A 14524-nucleotide genomic window follows, 5' to 3' on the forward strand; every position below is an offset into this window, starting at 1 on the left:
AAGTTGGTGGCTCTTGCAAAATGATCTTGATGACTCTGATCCTGTTGGTGCTGTTTTAGGCCTTTGTTAAAATATTCACTCGTGTTTCACAGTGGGAAACCATGAGGCACACACCAGCACATGGCAAAGGTCAATAGTGTGTGGTGGGTCTGGCAACTGAGGCATGGGCAGAAAATGTACTCTGAGTCAGAGAGGTGGGAACTACCAAACAAAACATTTGACTGCTTGTTAAAAATGTGGAGGAATTTGGAAACGTGATTTGATGACTTTTTTTGGTATGTTTTATTTTATTTTATTTTTCATTTGTTCACTTTGATACGTTGTCTTTTATACTTGCTGTAACATCGATTGCCCATTTGGGACATGAATAAATCTGAATCTGGATCTGACAGTTTTGCCCGATGCATTTTACACCATACACAATCACATAAAGTCCCAACAAAACGCAAACATATATGGTTGAAACATGACAGAATGTGAAACAAATTCAAGATGTACGATTGTTTCTGCACAATCATTTTTACGTGTCCATTGATGGGCGGCAATCTGAACAACATTTATGTATGCATGTTTTCTATGATCCCAAACAGAAGGTGTTGTACAACACAGGAGGGATTTTGTCATAATTACTTGTGTTGGAAGTGCTGTTCCTCTGTGGTCAGGACCCAGCTTCAGTCATTTCCAACCCCTTCCTGCTCGATCAGATTTGTCCCTTTACAATCGAGTTGCAGCGTAATTATGCAGAAGAGCATCAACCGGTGAGGCGGACGTCAGGCTCCGGGGTCAAAGAGCAGCACTGGTTGGGATAGCGTGTTTATTCTCCACGAACGTTTTCATAACTTCCTCTGCATGTCTGCTCGACTTCTCAGAAGGAGGTCTGCGCTGTTGAAACATGAGGTCGTCTCTTGCTGTGCTACAGACCTGATCCTTCAAACACAAACAGATTCTTGGCGTGCAATCCTCCAAACTATGTTCCCTGTTAGGAGGAGGAAAGCTTGTGGTGCTGCTAGTAGATGAAAGCCATGTCCAAATTACAGCTGCTGCAATCCCAAAAGGAAATCACCTCAAAGGTAATAAATATCCTGATGAGGGATGGAGATGTAGTGCATCACACCAATGAACACTGGAAAGTAAAATAAATATATAACTTAAATGGTTCTCACTTTAATTTTGATCATTGTTAGAGCTGGTGATGAAGAGGGGAAATAAAAGAGAATAAAATGAGCGTTGTGGTGATGTTTCAATCTGCTGAAACATTTCAGAAATTGAATGAGAGAATATTCTTTCTCTGTAATTCCATCAGAGGGATTGACCTTTGATCCCTGTAATCACCTTCTGGGTGAAATCAGGAGATCAACTTAAAGTGAAGCAGCCAATAGAAATCCGATCTGAACTCAATCCTGACTAGGTTCACTTGGCTTCCTAATCTTTATGCCTGAGCCTAACCTACGACCTCCGCTGAATCATATTCTACATAGTCAGATGACTTTAACTCTTTTTGTTTTGTATATTTAAAATTTTAGCATTTTTCTGCCAATGCACACAAGTAGAAACTAAAAATGGATTAAGACAGTTGGAGTAGTGATGATAGTTTGCAGCTGTGAACTGTAGACTTTTAATATCTAAAATACAGTGTTGCATGTACTCAGTCCAACTAAACATGCAAAAACGCATCTTATTGCATGAAAACAAATCTTTGCACATCCCTAGCCCCATGGCAGTGTAAGCATGCTGTGGGAACGCTCAAGTGAATGGGAGGATAGATGGAAACAAATGTAGATAAATGTAAGAAAAAAACCTATTATGCAACAATAAAACCTATGGCACAACATTATTTTCTTTGTTTTTGAATTAAATTTTACAGAAATATTAGATTATACTAATGCAAACACAAATCACACTCCACGAAAAGGAGGACTGTTGGCAAAGTGTTTATTCTGAGACAATATGGACCATAAATGTGAAATACATCGCTCTATTAGTATAAAACCAGACAACAAACTGAGGCTGAACATTCAGAAATGAGTTGGATATGTTTAAATAACCGCTTTCTTTCACTAGTGGCTAAAAAATTCAATTGAAATTTAAATCAAAACTCAGGTAAAAATAAATAAAATACAACCAAACAATCCCTTCAGATGGTCCTGCCTTTTGTAATCTCCCTTTAGCGAGCGAGAGCTGATTGAAGGAAATGTTTGTTGGATTTTAATAATGTCCAAGAAACTAATTTGTTCTCTCGTTAAAACAAAGTGCTCAGAAACACAACTCGTACGCCATTTGACAAAAAAAGCTTCCTGGGAGGTATTTGTCTAACAAAAGTCGATCTAAGCATGTTCCCTTTTAGTTTGGTCAAATTTGAACATAAAATGAATGATGCATGCTGCTCTGCACTCTGGCATTTCTACTTCTGCAACCACAAAGAAAGAAAATGAAGCTGTTCCCTTATTTAGAAACGATAATCTAAACATATGTTCTTTGAAAGTGAAAATCTTCAAATAATAGTTTAATATTTGTGTTTAGCTTCATCTAAGGTCAATCAGTTTTAAGCTGAAATAAAACAATAAAAAAAATGTTAGCATTAAAACTCCTGTAAAGTGGAAATGTTGCAGCTGAATGCAAAACAGCAGCAGCCTAAATAAAAAAATTAAATAAAAAAAGCAGTTTAACAAGAGACATGTACCAGCACAGCAACATATTCAAATCAGAGTTTACAAAAAATAGATACAAAAACTTTTATTGAGAAACATATAAATTGTTAAATAATGAAAACATGCATGTTAGCAATTAAAATCAGACAAAAGCAATGTTTTTGCATACGTACAAAGTGGTTAACCCTGTATTCTTAACATCAAATGTTCCACATGTTAAAACAAATTCAAGTTTTTTCTTCTTCATTGTTTGTATGGGTGCAAAAGAGGGAGAAAAAAAAAAACAAAAAACAAAAAGGTGGAGGGGAGGACGTAGATGGAGTCACTCCAAGACTCCAAATCGATTAATGCACGTTTTTCTTCACACTTTAGACATTTTACAACCTTCTCTGGCAGGGAGGCGCTGTGAAAAATTTTCAAACTCCAGATGTCAAAAAAAAAAAAAATCTTTAAAATAATAAAAGCGTAGCAGCTGGAGCTTTGGAGTGCTGCTGGTGTGAAAGACGAAGGGGCGTCGTCGCTGCGGTTGCCCGACGAATTCAGAGGTGAAGGGAGTCGTCTGTTATTCTGGCAGCCTGCTCTCGGCGGGACCTCCACCGTGTCTAGCGTCGGCCGTGTTGGGGGCGCGGGGAGCTCTGAGCATGAACATCACGGGTCCCATGTACACCGTACCATCAACAGTTCACAAGCACAAGCAAACACAACTCTTTACCACAGTCATGCCGTCCAGATTCAAAGCTGAATGCATGCAAAACTGCTTGCCCTAAAAGTCAATAAAAAGAATGTTAAACCAGACAAACAAAACTGAACATATACATATATTTATAATCTGTCTCAAATTTAACAGTTTGTGTACAAAATACATATACACTTACGTACAAGAGATTGCCTTTGGTTGACAAAAATATCTTAACACGTATATATATATATTTAACAGGCATTCAACGTTATTGTACAGGAGTGAAACAAAGAAAAATATGTACTCAGGATCATGTAATGATCATAAAGCTGATACCAAGTATCTAATCATTTCCATTCGGACAGCTCCAAATATTTAAAGTGCGTTTGCATTGTTTCCTCAGTAATAAATGTGAAAAGAATCTCCATCAGTAAGGCAGATTGGTTTTTTTTCTTTTTATAAAACACATACATTTGTTCAGAAGAAGGACACTAAAGGATTTGAGGGGCACTAACAAGAGGATCGTCCTCCAGAGTGATGATTGTTATTGAACTGAGGCTTTAAAAACATTTAAAAACAAGGAGGGAGTGATCATCATCACAGCTGTCGATATAAAACAGAGTAAAATTTAAAAATACACATATATATATTCATAGATAGCAGCCTATTCACACACCATCTAGTGATGCCTCTGTGGATACATGAAGAATCAATCTGCAGTGCAGCCAAAAAAAAAAAAAATCAAAAAACAAAAAAAAAAAAGTTAATTCATAGTGGACTAAACGTGTGGAGGTCAGGGTGTATATCATTCTCCTCGTCACTTGCTCGGACATCTTCGAGGGCTTTTCGTGGTTCTCTGTGGTGCACTGACCCCTGCTGGTGGGGCCGTTTCAGGCCACACTGGCCCACCCAGGCTAAGAGGTTTTCCCTACTATGGGGTTGTCACTGAAACAGAGAAAGCATCAGAGTGACTACATCCGTTCATTATCCATCAAAGTCATTGCTGTACTTAATCACAGTAATTACGAGATGAACTATAGAATTAAGAGCATTTTTTTTTTAGGAGAGAGGTGTCTGATAATTTACCCCTGCAGGCAGAGTCAAAATCAAGCATGTTTGACTGGACAGAACGAGTTGTTCAGCAGCGGCCTAATAAAAGCCCGATGGACTCGGCCGTGAAGGGCGGAGTTCAAGACACGACACAGACGGCATTATTAGTTTCTCTTGAACTTTTGTGCTACGTTAAATCTTCAAACTTCAATGTATTTTTAGGGAAATTTTATGCGATGCATCACATAAAAAGTCTTTCCTCCAAAAGAACAAGTGGGTAAAGACAATAGATGGACTTGCATACAGAAGTTTTTTGTGCGAAGGAAAACTGGTAGTGCACATTCCTCTTAGCACAAAATATCTATGTTGAAAAAATGGATGTGGCAGAATCACATTGTGAGGATGATTTTCTTGGCAGAGGAAAAAATAAGCTAGAGTTACTGTGTAATAGTTTATACCAAGGCGTGTTTATGCGTTTGACCCAGTCAAAGGCCAGAACTAATTGGAAATGAGAATATGGGGGAAGACCTAAGAATGTATCTTTGCACTCCAATAAACTTCCTGCTGTAACTTTTGAGAAAGGTTTTTCTACAAACTGAAATCCTGGAGGGCTGAACACAAATGTGCTCATGTTACAGTCGTATTTAAAAACATCCTTTGAAAGCCATGTTCCCCTTTTCTTTCCTCTTCACCATCAACTTCTACTTTGTCTAGGTTTAGCACATGACATCCCAAAAACAAACCTCAAACATCCTGAAGTGTGTAAGAAGCATGAAGACTTTCTATAAGACGCTGCAGAGGCATCATGCAGGGGAGGTTTGGCTCAGACTTACAGGCTTCCGTACTGTGCAGTGATGTTATTCCTGCTGTTGTGCTGCCTCTGCAGCTCCTCCATGACGTTTCGGAGCTGTTTGAGGGTCTGAAAAGTCTCTTTGGGTTCCTGAATGGTGAACTTGGAGTACTCCTCCTGTTCCCTCTGAGGGCCCTGGTACACCGCCATGCTGGCACACGCATCTGTGGGCAGGACAGAGCCGTCAGCGCTGGCCGGATTCTAAAATCTAACGCCCGCTTACTAAGTGTCCAGCAAGATTAGACAGCGTCTCCGCTGCAAAGGATCCAACTCGTTATTTTGAGTAAACATGCAAAATACACACAAGTCCCTCTGTTTTACTTCAACCCAACAGCTCATGAGCACATGCTGACCTTCCATGTTTTGTAGCTTGGATTCATTAGATGAGAGGAGGGAGAAAATTCTCTCTGCTTCCCGGTCACAGTCGATGTCCAGCTGCAGGTTGGCCAGCATGGTGCTGCAACAGGAGGGAAAAGGAGAAGAAGTCATTCAAGAATGAAGGCGAGAGACAACACCCTCCCAACCGAGCTGGGACGTGAAAACGGCAACTCAAACGATGTTCGAAACTTTATTGAAAGAAAAAAAAAAACAGCGAATGGAGGGGAAAGTAAATGCTGAAGACAGCAGGAATATGCTTTTTGTGAATTGTTGCTTCTCCCAGCCACAGAAACATCCTGAAAATTGGATCAATTCCTGCGTAGATTAAAGTAGAAAACATTTTAAGATGCACTAGTTTCTAAGCAACAGAGAGAAACTCCATTGTTACCAGGAGTTTTATGTCTACTTCATACAAGGGATCATAAAAAGAGTACACACTCTTGTTAAAATGTCTGGTTTCATAATTCACTTCCATGTTTCTTCTACTTATTATGTCACAGACACTCCAGGGTAATTCTACTGAAAAACAGGAAGCTCTGTTGGGGAGTGTAGCTAACAGAAAAGATACAATTACAGAGGTTGTTGCTGAATACGTTTGCAAAACTGAATCATTTAGGCTTAAAACCTAATAAATGCTGGAACCTAACCTAAGAACAATAAAAAATATAAACATTTTGTATCTATAGGTTTACTTGATTTAAGTTGAACTGAAGAATACAATCATCAGCACTAGAAAGGGTTTGGCAGTAATGCATCAGGGTCTTTATTTAGGCGTGTATTTGTTTTTGTGATGCAATTTAACTTTTCACCTCATTTAATTTGCCTACTGTTGTTTTTATTTGCCATCTTAAACAAATAGCTGTGCATTTTTCCAAAGCGTACTTCAAGCGGGACTCTGCGTCTACATAGGTGGTCACATTTAACCACCTATGGTTAAATTGGCGGCCCGGGTTCAGAACAGCAGCCGACTCTTTTTACTGAGTGTGAACTGTGATCTGCAGCGTTAGCTAGGTAGTTTCCAGGCGATCTCATCCTGCACTCACATTGTGCAGGGCTTACAGCCGGGAGCGATGCTGCTCTGGTTTTTGCAGCACTGCCACGCTCCAGCGGTGTAATTTGACGAGTGGAAAGTGGTCAAGCGGTCCTCGTTGCAGCGGCTGACCTGGCCCAGGATCTCCAGCCACTCGCTGGCCTCCACGCAGTTTCCTGCCTGAACATACAGAGGCTTCTCTGAGAGGATCACCTGAAACATCTAACAAGAGGAAACAGTCCTTAGGCATTAAGACGAGGGCCTTGTGTTACACAGCAAGCACACTTTCAAAATCCCTTAAGAAGATTTAAATGTTAACAGTTTGCTTGTTCACGCTTGTAGCTACAGACATAAAAATTTTATATGCAAGAGCCAATTTTATGCTACTAAGTATTTAGAGTTAACAGTTTTCGAAACACTCCAAAGTGGAAGTTCGGAAGGCTTTTCAGAGCTTTAATGGTGAACAAATCTACTGAAGGGAAATGTCAGAAAAGATTCATGAGGCTGAAAACGTTTTTATTGTTTTAACACTGGGATGTGATCTCAGCACCACTTCCATTTCAAAGCAGGAAACTAATGAAAGGTGGGAAGAGATATCCCAGGCTGACCGACTTACATTTTTGCGATTAAAGGCACTTTCATCGAGTTTCTCCACCGCCTGGATGTTTTTGACGCTGATGGTGCAGAGGGCCTCTTTCCCTGTCGGCGAGAAAACACTCCATCATGTTTATACCAATGACGATAACAGTGGTGGAGCTTTCTCAATCTCTCCACTAGCCCCCAATACTTTGATACCCCACAATATCCAAGCATTTTGGACAAATTAATCTCAGTATAAATGCAGGTGTTCTAAGAAGGCCTCAGGGGTTTGTTAGAGAAGTTTAAAGAGTTAAGTTTGACTGAAAAATATCCTAAGCTTTAAACATCTAACACCACCATTTAATCTACACTCTGAAAATGAAGAATGTAGGCACAAGAGGAACCCATTAATGAATGTCATAAGGCCAGGCAGCATGAGGAGCCTCAAGGTTGACGCATTTACTTTTCACCAAGAAAACATATTAAGGGACAAACTGACTTATGCAATTTCCAGCGGTTTATCCTCTTATTGAGTTGGATTATGAGAATGGTGGTCTCACCTTTACGTTTGTGGTAAGAGAGCTCCCTGTTGGTCACTCTCAGCCATCTCTTCTTAAAGTTTCTCTTAGAGAAGTTCTTCTTTCCTTGGGTACGTTTCTGCACTTCCCTTGAAAAACAAATAAGAAACACAAAGAATCAGTAAAAGTCCTTTGCACCCAAGTTACCCAACTGCAAGGCTTTAGATCGAAGAGTAATTAATAATAATAATTTGCAGGAGACGATATTCGTCAAATCTCATATGAGCTAATGGAGACAACTCACCCCTCCTTCAGAACCACAGCATCCTCCTGTCTGCTGGACTCTTTACTCACATTGGACGAGATTTCGTCAAGAAACTGGAAGCAGGTAAAACGCTAATATGTAGATATAAACAAAACAACTGAAATATACTGGACTGTAGCGCAGGTTTATAATAAATACCTTTTTAACTTTTTCAATGCACTTTTCTTCTTGAAATGACTTGTAGAAGTCGTACATGTAGCTTTCCTTAAAACTGGACTGAAGGCAGAAAAAGTTTTCAACTGGTTACAGACGAACATTGGACATTGTAGTAGAATAATTGCACAAATCTTTACACTCTTCTTTTCTTTACCAGTTTTTTAGACAAACTACCCCAGCTGCCAAGAGTCTGAATAGTTTTTGAGATGAGAGTGAGTGTGCGGGCGATCTCAGGATCCTGCAAGTTCAGAAGCATGACAATGAGGTCTCCTTACAAAGCAAATACAAACAGAGTGGATTACAAAGCAGAGCATGCTGGTAGCAGAGGCTTTGCACTTACAGGGTGATGAGATCGGAGCTGGAACGAGTGCGGGGAGAGAACAGCCACAGCGAAAAAGCGCAGGAACACGAAGCTGCTCACAGCAGAGTACTGAACATGTGGGTCGCCTACAAAAAGAAAAGAAACTTGCTAATATCACCGAGTTCATTCTGTGAGAAAGAACAGACTGTAAAGGCATCACACAAAGAGTCAATGAGATCTTAATGATTTGGCTCCACCTACTGGCAAATAAAACCAATAACACCAAATATTAGAAATCTGTTACAGAATAATGGCAAAAATGGGTTTTCATTTTGCTCATGAAACCCACAACATTTAAATAAAGCGAGCTTCTGTTTTGTTTCAAAGAGGAACTTTTAATACAGAGATTTTTCTTACCTAGGAAGCGTTTGCAGGCGAGATGTCTGAGCGATCTGAAGACATCACACATCAGAGGAGGACAATTGGAGCTGGACTGAGTGATGGAGGAGAAAACCTTCTGGACATAAACCTGAAGGTTTTCCTACAACAGAAATAAATTGATTTAAAGGACTTTATTTTTGGAAATGCACAGTCTCAATCTTGTGCATAAAAACAAACAAAACATGTGAGGATTGTCTACCTTGTTGACCTCCACGTTGTCACCTTCCTTTAGCTTAATGGGGTCTATCTCACATGTTTTGTTGGAGTCACAAATCTATGAAGAGGTAACAGAAAAATGATCAACACTCAATCCAGTCACTGAACATAGAGGAGTCAGACGAAATTGGACATATTGGAGGACACACTGAGTAGAACAGGAAGCAATTACTGCCTGTTCTACTCAGAATTTGTCTGAGTAGAACAAAAGTTTGTTCTGCTCAAATTAAATGATTTTATATTCTACATTTTAACTTGTTGGAAACATTCTCAATAAAAAAAGTTGTCACAATTAGGCATTTTATTGATCAGTGACCGTCAATGTGTTATATGAATGAACAGTTGTTCCCTGTGGTGATGGAGAAAAGTGTAAGTGAGCAGGAGATGAAATAGTTCTCAAATAAAAGCTTAGTCTCTACATCTTATGGTAGCTTTATCTTAATGCACCAAACAAAACTAGAGGAAATCATTTGATGGAAGCTACAAATTGTTTGTCCCATTTTTGTTAAGGGTGGATGTAGCAACGTGTGAAACCTCAACCCACTAGTGACATTTGTACAGAGGCAGGTTTGACACAGAAAGGCAGCTGTGAAAAGGTTTTTCTTTTCTCAATACATTGTGGCTTTATAATCACTGAATGAGCCTCTGATTCTGTGAGTTTCTGTCTTATTCATACCTCATCAATAACCGGCTTCAATGTAACAGCCAAGTAACTCTTTCCCACAATCTTCATCATGTCGTCAATGCAGCGAGTTGCCAGTGAGTTGCCTCGGAATATAGTGTTAGCCTCCCTGTAAACAAAGATCATTAGATTAACAAGTGCTACAGTTTCTCTCTCAGAAAAATGTCCCAATGCGACATAATGACACCTTGCACATTATTATGCAACGCCCAGTAAATTAAATTAAAAGTGAAGCTGACACAGAAATTCCAGCTTTAATGTCAGTTTTATTTTCTGTGGTACTTCCCGTTTCATATTTGTCTGTGGTTACGTTATCACAAATAAAACAGAAACTATCTTTAACACTTCTACCCATCAGCACTAAAGAACAACATCGGAAGTGTCACTGAGCACTCTGCGGGGGTGAATACTCACTGAGTGTTGTCCAGCTCCAGAGCCGCCACAGCAGAGACGAAAGGCACAAAACGGCTGTGGTAGAGCAGCAGCCGGACCATGGGCAGAACGGCCTCGTATCGCTCTCTGAAGATGTCCCCCAAGATGTGTGCTGCTGATGCCGAGATGGGCTGAGGGAGAACAAAAAGCACATCAACAAAAAAACTGAGAAGGTAAAAAAAAAAAAAAAAAAAAAAAAACTGAAAGTGGGCTTAAAGGGTGGCTGCCAGGGTCAAAAAGAGAGATGAAAGTGAAAGAGAAGGAAAACAATAAGTGACCAGCAATTATTTTCCAAATACACCATTTACCAGTTGTTCTGGCTCAACTGTGGCGTTACCTTCACATCGGGGGATTTGAGCAGCAAGTTGCAGAGAGGTGTGTAGCAGGTAGAGGGCAGAACCGTGTCTTCAATGTAAGTGAGCTTCAAACGCAGTTGTCCCAAATCATCAGACTTGGACTTGCTGCCTGTCCCTTTAGGCTGGAGGAGATACCTGAAAGAGCACAGCAAAAGACAGGGGACAAATTACAGGCGACTACAGGAAAAATAAATCTATTTTACTAAAAAACCCAACCCAGTATAGTTTAGTCTGAGTTTCTTTATATACCAGCAGAAAAGATTAGAGAGACTATTTTCCAGATACTGAAACCTCAGCAAGGAATACAACCTCTAAAGATGTTATTAATATACATGAAGCTACATAAAGAACAAAATGTTTCCTTTAACCTGAGGAAACTGTTCAGAGAGGAAGAAATTATTTAATCAGTTAGAGTGGAGAAGAAAATCTCAAATCCCAAGCTTTTCAACTGTCAGATCAACTGTAATCTAATGCCACACTACCCCAATTTAAAATGGTAAAGTCCACAAAAACATAAGGTTTTAATTAAGATACACATGCTTGAAGAATCAGAAATGATGACTCAAGATCTCAAAAGCTTTAAAGCAGCCCAAAGTCCTCCCAATTAATTTAGGAGTCAACTTCCAACCTTTATCCTTCACAGGTAATTCATAAACTACATTTTCCATTTCACACATGTGCTTCATATAATCTCATGCTTATATGTTTGTACCAGTCAAGTGTTTCAGGGCCAGGCGACATCAGATATTGACAAAAGTTTTAGTGATCATTCATAAACTCTGCAACTGTTTTTAATAAAACTGCTGTGAGGCTTTTGTAAGGAGAGCTTCTGCTTTAAGTAGGTTAAGAAAGAAAAAAAAAAAAACTGCCCAAATTGCTGCAGCACACTGATCCATTCAGTGGTCAAATGTTGTGGTAAAAGAAAAAAAAGCATTATTAGCTGAAGTTAATAAACAATGTGGATCACAGAACACAGACACTTAATTTGATGTTACTTAACAGAAAAAAATGTTAATTTTGAATGCAGAACAGACCATGAGGTAACACAGGACATGAAGTAATGCCACCATGCAACGAGCCACCCACACACTACACTTGCAGGCTTCATGTACCAACAGATTGCTGTCTGGCATAATCCCATATCACCTACTCCGACGCAAAGCTGGGCCACATCCACACAAAGGAAAAACTGCTGAACACAGAAATCTGGGGAGGTTCTTCTAGTCACCTTGTAGCGGCTGTGAAAACTTGGCAGAACATGCTGTCCTGATAGATGTGTAATACAGACTTTTAATAAAACACCAGTAAACCAGCAAAAAGGCTCAACTCAACTTTATAGACCTTAGGCAGTGAACTTGAATGGGAGGGTCTGACTTCCAGCACTTTAATCAAATAGGACTTTATGCGCTGAAGGGCAGTTTTAATGTGTAAAAAGAGCAAGTAGCCTGGTGCGCAGCATGCGCTTTAATCTGGTTGAGTACCAATTCAACCAAACTGCTGTTTTACTAAGGACTTTTTGCACGGGAGTTGCAATAGAAATTTCGTTGAATCCTGTTCAATGACAATAAAAAAATGCTATGCTAAATGCTAGATTCAAAGTCACTAATAACATTCCTATATAGCTCAGTACAGCTATTTCTTGACATCTTTTTGCTTCAGAGTCTTGCAGTACTTATGTGCAGTAGTAGTGCATGATTGTGAAACAAAGACTTTTCTTTTTAAAAATAGAAAATATGAACAACCCCTTTATTGCAATATTCTAAAGCTAGTTTAGAATGCAATTTTCTGAAATTGCCTAAACAGGAGGATTTTGAGCTTTGTTCACGCAGAGAAAATATAATAATAAAACACAATAAATAAAAAATAATCTGACTTTCTAGCCAAATTGGTCATACCCTAATCTGAGACACAGCCAAGAGCACCATAGTGAGGAGCAACAGAAATCCACAGCTCAGGTGGGACGAGCTGCAGACATTACATGTACACTGTAACATGAAGTACTAATAAGTAATCAGTCAGTAATATCTCATCTTAACATGTTACTATTTCTGAACCAGTAATCAGATTGTAGTTACACATCCAAGTCCTTTTCCTTAGTAACAAAACATACGTTTTCTTTTTGCGATGCTTTGAGTGGCATCATGTATGTGACAAATCACATTTTCAACATGCCTGTTCAAAACAGAAATCAAGCAGTCAGCAGCACAAATGTAAACAACAAGCGGGGGAAGAGTTTTACATGGTTTCAAGCTGAAAATATAAGTAAAAGACAACAATATTAGGGTTTGTTGTGAACTCTGGACAGGTGACAAACTCATCCAGCTTCAAAAACAGAATTGAAGAAACGGTCAGACTTGCAGAGAAAGCTCCACCAGGTCTTGCAGAGAGCTGTGAACATATGCAGGAGGTTCCTCAACCATCTAAACAACAAAAGCTGGACTTCAGAAAGTTGGGCATAGTTAGGGAAGTTGGTCAGGTGATAAGTTGCAGATGAACTGCCTCCCCTGCGCATGGTTACTTGCCCTCGTTTTGTGCCATAATAAATTATAATCACTGCAAAGCTGTCTCACAGAGCATTTTCCCCTTCCTGAAAGGAAGGAAAACAACCTGAAGGCTGCACTGAATGAGCTCGACTTGCCAAACTCCACTGTTTCATTCATAATATGCGGTTACACATAAAAGAAAAAATCTAAGTCACATTTATGAACAATAATATAAACAGGTGAAAAGGTATTTTATAAATTTTGTATTGTTATGTATAAAAACAGGTATTCATGTTGAGTCAAGAAAAAACTTTTTTTTTTTTCAGAACATTTTTTTTAAGTTCAATTTAAAAACCAGGGGATACAAATCAGGAGATACTCTGTTAAAAACACACTTCCTGCATTTTTTCCCACAGCCGGTCCTTACCAGGCTTTGTGGATGTGGTCGCTCTGAAGGATCTTGACAGGAACTCTTGTTTCTCCGAGAAACACATCCTGAGCCAGATTTTCATTGTTCCACAGATCCACTCTGCAAGGAAAGATTATGTAAATATTACGCTTTTCATCTGTGAATGTCAAACTCCTTTTCGTCAAGCCTGACACAACACACACAAGTGTGGTCAACATCACACAAACGTAAGCCACCTGATACAAGTACAGCAAGAGGGACTCCAAAGAACATGTCACTACTGAGTGGCGCTTACCTCCTGTGTGCACAGGAAATAAAACAATGCCAGTGCAATAACACCACCTCAAATTCAAACCTCAAAACCATGCATGAGTGTTTACCTTTAACCTGCCTACTCTTACCAGTGAGCTACGACTCCATTGTGATGGAGGCCCCACCTTTCTTAACAGAAGACAAGGCTCTCTATCAGCAGTCAAAACACATCGCAGCTAAGTTAACATTTTTGATCCAAAGGTCTCGAGAAGCAAGGGGAAACAGAGCAGACGCATGGGGCACGTGAAATAAAACTCACCTGATCTCAAGCTTTTCAATGTCCTCCTCCTCCACAGGGAACTGGGATTTTCTAGAGTAGCTGCTGGACCGTGTCACCTGAGGATAAATATGTAGAGGTTTTATCAGTATATTTATTAAAAAATATAGTTATATATGTTATAAATCTATCATAAGAACGACTGAATAAAATCAATCATGTATAATTCACCTCAAAGAAAAAGGTTTCCTCAAAATATGGGTTGCTGGTTTTCTTCTTTACTTTTGTTTTCTTTTGGTCTGATCTAAGAACATAAGATGGAAATAAATACATTTCACACAAGTGGTTAAGGAACGTTTACATTTTGAAAACAATATGAAAATCTAAGTGAAATTGCTCTTCAGGCAGAAGTGCATAAATTTGTCGTAGAGTGTCAAAGTTTGGTGAGAAATATTTGACGCA

General features: G+C 39.3%; 1 protein-coding gene across 1 annotated transcript in view; it reads right to left on the reverse strand.

Annotated features, from left to right (window-relative positions):
- Positions 1-1915: 1915 nt before the first annotated feature.
- rasa2 (RAS p21 protein activator 2) overlaps positions 1916-14524 on the reverse strand; it is a 29696-nt gene continuing 17087 nt past the window's right edge. Inside the window, exons 7-24 of the mRNA XM_055028346.1 lie at positions 14294-14366; positions 14105-14181; positions 13552-13653; positions 10623-10776; positions 10268-10416; positions 9848-9962; positions 9155-9229; positions 8932-9055; positions 8554-8660; positions 8368-8451; positions 8196-8273; positions 8037-8110; positions 7775-7881; positions 7252-7334; positions 6649-6857; positions 5581-5684; positions 5211-5391; positions 1916-4272 (exon numbers count right to left, since the gene is read on the reverse strand). Coding sequence (XP_054884321.1) covers positions 4242-4272; positions 5211-5391; positions 5581-5684; positions 6649-6857; positions 7252-7334; positions 7775-7881; positions 8037-8110; positions 8196-8273; positions 8368-8451; positions 8554-8660; positions 8932-9055; positions 9155-9229; positions 9848-9962; positions 10268-10416; positions 10623-10776; positions 13552-13653; positions 14105-14181; positions 14294-14366 — 1927 coding nt within the window. The 3' untranslated portion in view covers positions 1916-4241. The remainder of the gene's footprint in view (positions 4273-5210; positions 5392-5580; positions 5685-6648; positions 6858-7251; positions 7335-7774; positions 7882-8036; positions 8111-8195; positions 8274-8367; positions 8452-8553; positions 8661-8931; positions 9056-9154; positions 9230-9847; positions 9963-10267; positions 10417-10622; positions 10777-13551; positions 13654-14104; positions 14182-14293; positions 14367-14524) is intronic.

Source organism: Poeciliopsis prolifica, unplaced genomic scaffold, assembly GCF_027474105.1.
Source record: "Poeciliopsis prolifica strain line A6 unplaced genomic scaffold, Auburn_PproV2 SCAFFOLD004, whole genome shotgun sequence".
Lineage (NCBI taxonomy): Eukaryota > Metazoa > Chordata > Actinopteri > Cyprinodontiformes > Poeciliidae > Poeciliopsis > Poeciliopsis prolifica.